The sequence below is a fragment of the Helianthus annuus genome, chromosome 6 (assembly GCF_002127325.2).
Source record: "Helianthus annuus cultivar XRQ/B chromosome 6, HanXRQr2.0-SUNRISE, whole genome shotgun sequence".
In the NCBI taxonomy this organism is placed as follows: Eukaryota; Viridiplantae; Streptophyta; class Magnoliopsida; order Asterales; family Asteraceae; genus Helianthus; species Helianthus annuus.
The window spans coordinates 105,236,977-105,243,055 of record NC_035438.2 but is presented as its reverse complement, the minus strand read 5'-3'; the positions used below and the strand labels follow the sequence as shown (position 1 = coordinate 105,243,055).

The following is a 6,079-nucleotide window of genomic DNA, read 5'->3' as shown; positions in this document are numbered from 1 at the left end:
GGTTACCCCGGTGAATTTTATAAAAAGAATAAAGAATAACACGAGTGGGCCAGAGAGGCACACTAGGGCTAGCCTTGGCATACCAAGACTAGCAAAACCAAAAACACCAACAAGCATTCACGACCTAACAAAACAAAAACAACCCCATCAAAACACGACCAGAAGCCAAAACAATGGCAACAACAAGACACACAAAGACTACTAATCCACTCTAGCCTGGATCAATGCTCATAGTCTTGACTTGGAACTTCCACCGCTCTAGCAATAACGGACTCTTGGATCCTCTCCCTGGCTTGAACGTCATCAACTTCATGCGGACCGTATGGAGAATAATATTTGCAATCAAGGTAGCCTCCCGCTGCTTTGTAGAAAATAATCTATTGTTCCTCTCTTGCCATATAAAATAAGTTGAAGCCGCAACAACCATTTTACCAACTAAAAATTCTGACGACTTACCCGAAGGATTATGATAAAACCAGTTCATAATAGAATCCCAATTGGCATCGACTGTTTCCATGTACGCCAAATCTTTAACCATATTCCACACTTGCAACCCAAACGAGCATTGGAAAAATAAGTGATCACGAGAGTCTTTACCGTTCCAGCAAAGCGGACAACACATAAGGTTTAAATTAGTTGCACTACCTGCGTCCCATATCCCCATCCGATCTTGAGTTTTGAGCTTATTTTTTATAACAAGCCACATGTGAAACGAATGCCTCGGGATACACTGAGAAAACCACACCAGCTCAGCCCAAAGAACCTCTTCCCCCCGCGAACGAACGTTATCCCAGGCTTCATAAGTACTGAACTCCCTATGCTTAGCATCTCTATCCTTCCATATCAACTTATCCGGAACATTTTGATTCAGAATAGGCGGCACAAGACTCATCAAACCCGGATATAGCTGAAGCCACGAGCTGGGCCATGTCCACTCACTACGGTGACTGACAAGATCCGCAACTCTAGAACTCATATTAAATCCCGCCCCATGTATGCGTCTTGGCGTAATGAAGGCTCCCAAAGGACTATGATTACACCAGTTATCATGCCATGCATTCGTGCTCTGGCCATTACCAATCTCATACCAAGTAAACTGGCGAATAGAAGCACGAAGGTTAAGAATTTTCCGCCACCCCCAAGTCATGCTACCCCGCAACGGAATATCCCAAAAGTTCTTGCCCTTAATCCTGTAAGAATGGACCCATTTAACCCACAACGACTCCCTTTTAAGCAAAATACTCCAAACATGATTAGCGAGAAGAGCTTTATTCATATCCTGGATCCTTCGAACACCCAATCCCCCTTCCGTCTTAGGAAGACAAACATTTTTCCATGCCACTTTAGGATGGCTAACTTTATTCAGCCCCCCACTCCATAGAAAATTCCGCATACGCTTTTCAATATCACCAATAATACGCGCTGGAAGCATAAACACAGATGCCCAATAAATATGCATAGCCGATATGACTGATTTAATCAGTTGGAGTCTACCCGCAAAAGAAAGAGTTTTATTCATCCAATGATCGATCTTTTTATCTACCCGTTCCACAAGAATCTTGCAATCCTTATACATAAGCTTAGTGGATATAAGAGGCACTCCCAAATACTTCACAGGGAGCTCTCCCTCTTGAAACGGCAATAGCGACCGAATTTCCTGCTTGACCACCTGAGAGACATTGCAAAAGAATGTAGTACTTTTAGCTAGATTCGGAGTTAGTCCCGACATTCTAGTAAACAGTTCCAATGTATCACGCATCACTTTAACAGAGACCATGTCCGGGTTAATAAACAGGAAAAGATCATCGGCAAAGGACACGTTGATAATCTTCTGCTGCTTGCACTTATCATGATATCTGAACGCAGGGTGTTGATCAGCAGCTTTTTGTAACAGCAACGAAAGAACTTCCATAACTAACGTGAACAAATAAGGGGATATAGGGTCTCCCTGCCTAAGGCCTCTTTTCCCTTTGAAGTAGCCACAAAGATTCCCATTAACACTCAAGGAGAACGAAACAGTGGACACACATGTCATTATCCAATCAACCATTCTACTAGGGAAACCAAACTTGATTAGACTAGACTTTAGAAAAGACCAGCTAACCGTATCGTAGGCTTTCTGAATGTCAATCTTGAAGGCACACCTTGGTTTTCCCTTATGAAGATGGTAATTATGCATAAGCTCCTGAGTGAGCAGGATATTGTCAGAAATCCTCCTACCCGGAATGAAAGCCGATTGATTTATATTCACCAAACCACCCAAACTCCCTTTTATTCGATCCGCCAAAATTTTGCTTATACATTTAAGAATCACATTGCAGCAAGAGATGGGCCTGTAGTCGAGCACCGACGAAGGAGTAGGAACTTTAGGGACAAGAGCAATTATAGTATGATTAACCTGTTGAAGCAATTTACCATTCTCAAAAAACTGCATAATCGCATCCGAGACCTCTTCACCCACTATATCCCAAGTTTTCTTGAAAAAAACTGACGTAAAACCATCAGGCCCTGGAGCTTTATTATCTCCAATACTAAACATAGCAGCCTTTATTTCTTCACGAGTCACAGGCCGAATCATGTGATTAGCATCAACTGGATTTACGGTATTTGGAAACAACTCCTCTATATTCATGTCCTCCACCGCAGATTCTACACCCAAAAACTTCATGTAGTGATCAACTATAGCACATTCCACATCAGGGCCTTCGAAATGATTACCATCAACATCGTTAATAGAATGAATTCTGCTCCTTGCATTTCTGCTCTTGACGAAGTTGTGAAAATAAGTCGTGTTACCGTCACCCGCACTAAGCCAGTCAAGTTTGGCTTTCTGTTTCACGAACAATTCCTCATCATATGCAGCGCTCTGGAGGTCTTTGATAATCTGAGATTCTTTGGCCCGTAAATCCGTATCAAACGGGTTCTGATCAATCAGTTTTTGAACATCATCCAAACGAGCTCTAAGATCATTAACCTTAACATGCAAGTTACCTTGCTTGTGAAGAAGGCTCCGTAACGGGTGTTTGAGGTTTCTAAGCTTCTTCACCACTGATAGCATCGGAATACCTACCATGTTTTTGCTCCATTCAGCCTTAACACACTCCTTAAAACCATCTTTCGCTGCAATGAAGTTCGCAAACTTAAAAGGTTTTGGCTTCATGCGGATCTCTCTAGCCGTTTTCAGAATACATGGAGTATGGTCCGACAACCGGTACGGATGATAAACCACATGGGCATTCGGAAAATCATCCAAAAAAGCAACGTTACCCATAACCCGGTCAATCTTCTTTAAGATACCTACACCGTCTTTAGGTTTTTGGTTCCACGTAAAGTGAAGACCATGGCCTGGAATGTCCATTAACTCATTCTTTTGAACACAATCAAAAAACTCCCTCATACCTATTGTTGGAGTAGACGTACCATTCAGGCAGTCTTCCATATAGAGGGCCGAGTTGAAATCCCCCATAACTATCCACGACTGGCTCCCAGCTACCAAACTGTGCTTACATAAATCTTGCCAAAGAACCCGTCGTTCTTGATAGGTATTCTTAGCATAGACAAAAGAGACAAACAGAATTTTGGAATCAATCTTTGACTTAAGTTGAACATGCATCACCTGGTCTGTTTGAGCTAGCACCATAAGCTGAACGTGTTCCTCATTCCATCCCACAATAATTCTGGTTCCTTTGTTGCAAACCCCTCCATTAGACGTCCAATCCCACTTTTTAAACACTCTACCACACACCTTTGACAAGTTTGAGACCTCTACATGAGACTCTAAGATAGCACATACATTCAGAAAATTTTCTTTAACTATTTGCTGAACCTCCCTTTGTTTCAGGGGCCGGTTCAAGCCCCTTATATTCCATGCAGCTATACTATCCATGTAAACCCATGTCACCGGGAGTGCTTGCCCCCTCAGAATTATCTTTCTTTTTATTCAAACTCATGAATGACGAAACTTCTGTATGGAAAGGATCACGAAATTCCTCCTCCTCAAGATCATACGGGTTTTGATGCATTGGACTCTTGTCAACTTGACTACTACCTGAACTTTGAGGCTTCTCAGAAATCGGATCACCATAATTCAGCTCATTCACATTTCCTGATTTCAACGAGTCATCGGCTAGACTTTCAAACTTATTCTGAGTATCCACATGATAAGATGCTTTTTTTCCTTCCGGTTGTTCCTTTGTACCTGAAGTGCTAGCCCCATTAGAGTTAGGCTTAGGTTTGTAAACAAATCTCGGCTTCTGTTTTTTCTGCGGGAAGCCATGCTTAGCTATCTTCCTTCTATCCATAATATACCCCTCATCATCAATAGTCACCTGTTTAGCTTTATCCTTAGGATTACTCGGGCAAGACGAATTATTATGGCCAAAAATCCGACAAGTATCACAGCGATGTGGTTTCCACTCATACTCAATCCTGATACTTTCCTTAACAAAACCCTCGTCATCCATCTTTGGAATAGCTACAACTACTTGACTCTTTAGCTCATTTTCTGCATTTATCTCTACCAGTGCACGAGCATAGCTAGTCCGGCCCCAATTATCAATGCACATATCAGCTGTGTAAGCATCTAACCTCTTGGGTATACCAACTTTCGAAGCTAGAAGGCTAAGACCATCATCAGAGTAAACAGCAAGAGGAACATTATGAAACTTTACCCACACAGGCACAGACTTAATTCCATCTTTCTTAAGACTGACTGTCGGACTCCATACATTTAAGAATAACGGCATCTTACGTATCAACCATGGTCCCCCCTCTAGAACTTGATTCATACCCTCCTTAGTTGCAAACTTGAAAAAGAAAAACCCCTCAGAGTTCATCATTGCCTTAACAAACCCGTATTTCACCCAGACATTCTTAACATAATAATCTACTACCGGAAACGGTAACCTATCACCCAGAAAATAACCATAAAGAACGTTCTCAAATTTCTTTTGTACCTGCCGAACAGCTTCTTTCGGGATAACCACATCAGCCTCCTCCACAGTCTCCATGGATTCAAGAAGTCTGAAGTTAACCTCACGTTTCCCTTTCATGTTATTTTTAACCCTATCTGCATATGTAGCCTGAGGAGAAAGATTCAGGTTTGAACGGTCATCTACCAAATTCACAATCTCTGGATTAGCGTCATGTTGGCCATCAGTTTGTTGATCATTTACTTACTGTGAACTCGCTCAACTAGTTTGTTGATCATTCTGTTACATGCCTTGCAGATCGTTAGGTACTTGGAGCTTGCACTGGAGAAGCGGGTCGTTGTGGACAAGGATCGTGGTTTCTACGTTGAACTATTATGACATTTAAAACTATTAACTATTGTTGGTTTATTTACTATGCTTCCGCTACACTTGAAACTATGGTTATGTTTTGAACACCTATCGTATTGAATGGATGGTTTACATTTATTTTACTTAATATTAATTACATGTTCAATATGATTGGTGGCTTGATCCTGGTCAGTCACGCTCCCAAGCGGTGATACTCCGCGTGTGGATTTTGGGGGTGTGACACACATTGATCCCAGGTATGCCACACCCAGAATGGGTGGATTAACGCTGATGATGAGCTCCCACCTGTTCCCCCACATACCACCGATGCACGTCACATTGATACCTCTTTTTCGTTCCCTCAGTTTACACCTCCAGCTCGACCTGGAGAGGGTTCTTCGGCTCATCCCTTTAGACATGTACCGGTATCTATCTCAGTTACACCACAGTTTTCTACTGCTATTCCCCCTGTTCCACCATTCTCCGTGCCACCTTTCGATCCAGCCAGTGAGCCATTTCTCTGGACGTCACCGCCTGTTATGCCACCGACCGACCCCTACCATCCTTTCCATATGGGGTATTCCATTGAGGACGTTTTGATGTCATTTGTTGTCCAGCACGAGGCACACACACGGCCATTCAGGAGCTTGAGAGAGCTCAGCCACAGCCGTGCCAGTGTCAGGGTCAGACCCACCCTGCTTCCTCGCAGCACCCTCGACCGTTGTTACCTGACTATGCTGCACGCCTTTTGGCACTAGAGCAGCAGGTTGCTTCTTGGTTGCGTACCCAGAGAGCCATGG

General features: G+C 43.0%; 1 protein-coding gene across 1 annotated transcript; it reads right to left on the bottom strand.

The window, feature by feature from the left end:
- Positions 1-211: 211 nt before the first annotated feature.
- Positions 212-5,051, bottom strand: LOC110944981. Its single transcript, XM_022186622.1, has 2 exons — positions 3,893-5,051; positions 212-3,777 (listed from the first exon to the last, which is right to left on the bottom strand). Exons 1-2 carry the CDS (start codon positions 5,049-5,051, stop codon positions 212-214), a joined length of 4,725 nt encoding a protein of 1,574 aa, XP_022042314.1.
- Positions 5,052-6,079: the final 1,028 nt, after the last annotated feature.

Excerpts from the sequence above, each read along its gene's own strand:
- LOC110944981 (XM_022186622.1), bottom strand. The coding sequence starts at position 5,051 with ATGAAAGGGAAACGTGAGGTTAACTTCAGACTTCTTGAATCCATGGAG. Across the intron at positions 3,778-3,892 it reads AAGCACTCCCGGTGACATGG|AGTCTCATGTAGAGGTCTCA; the intron begins GTTTACATGGAT and ends GTGCTATCTTAG.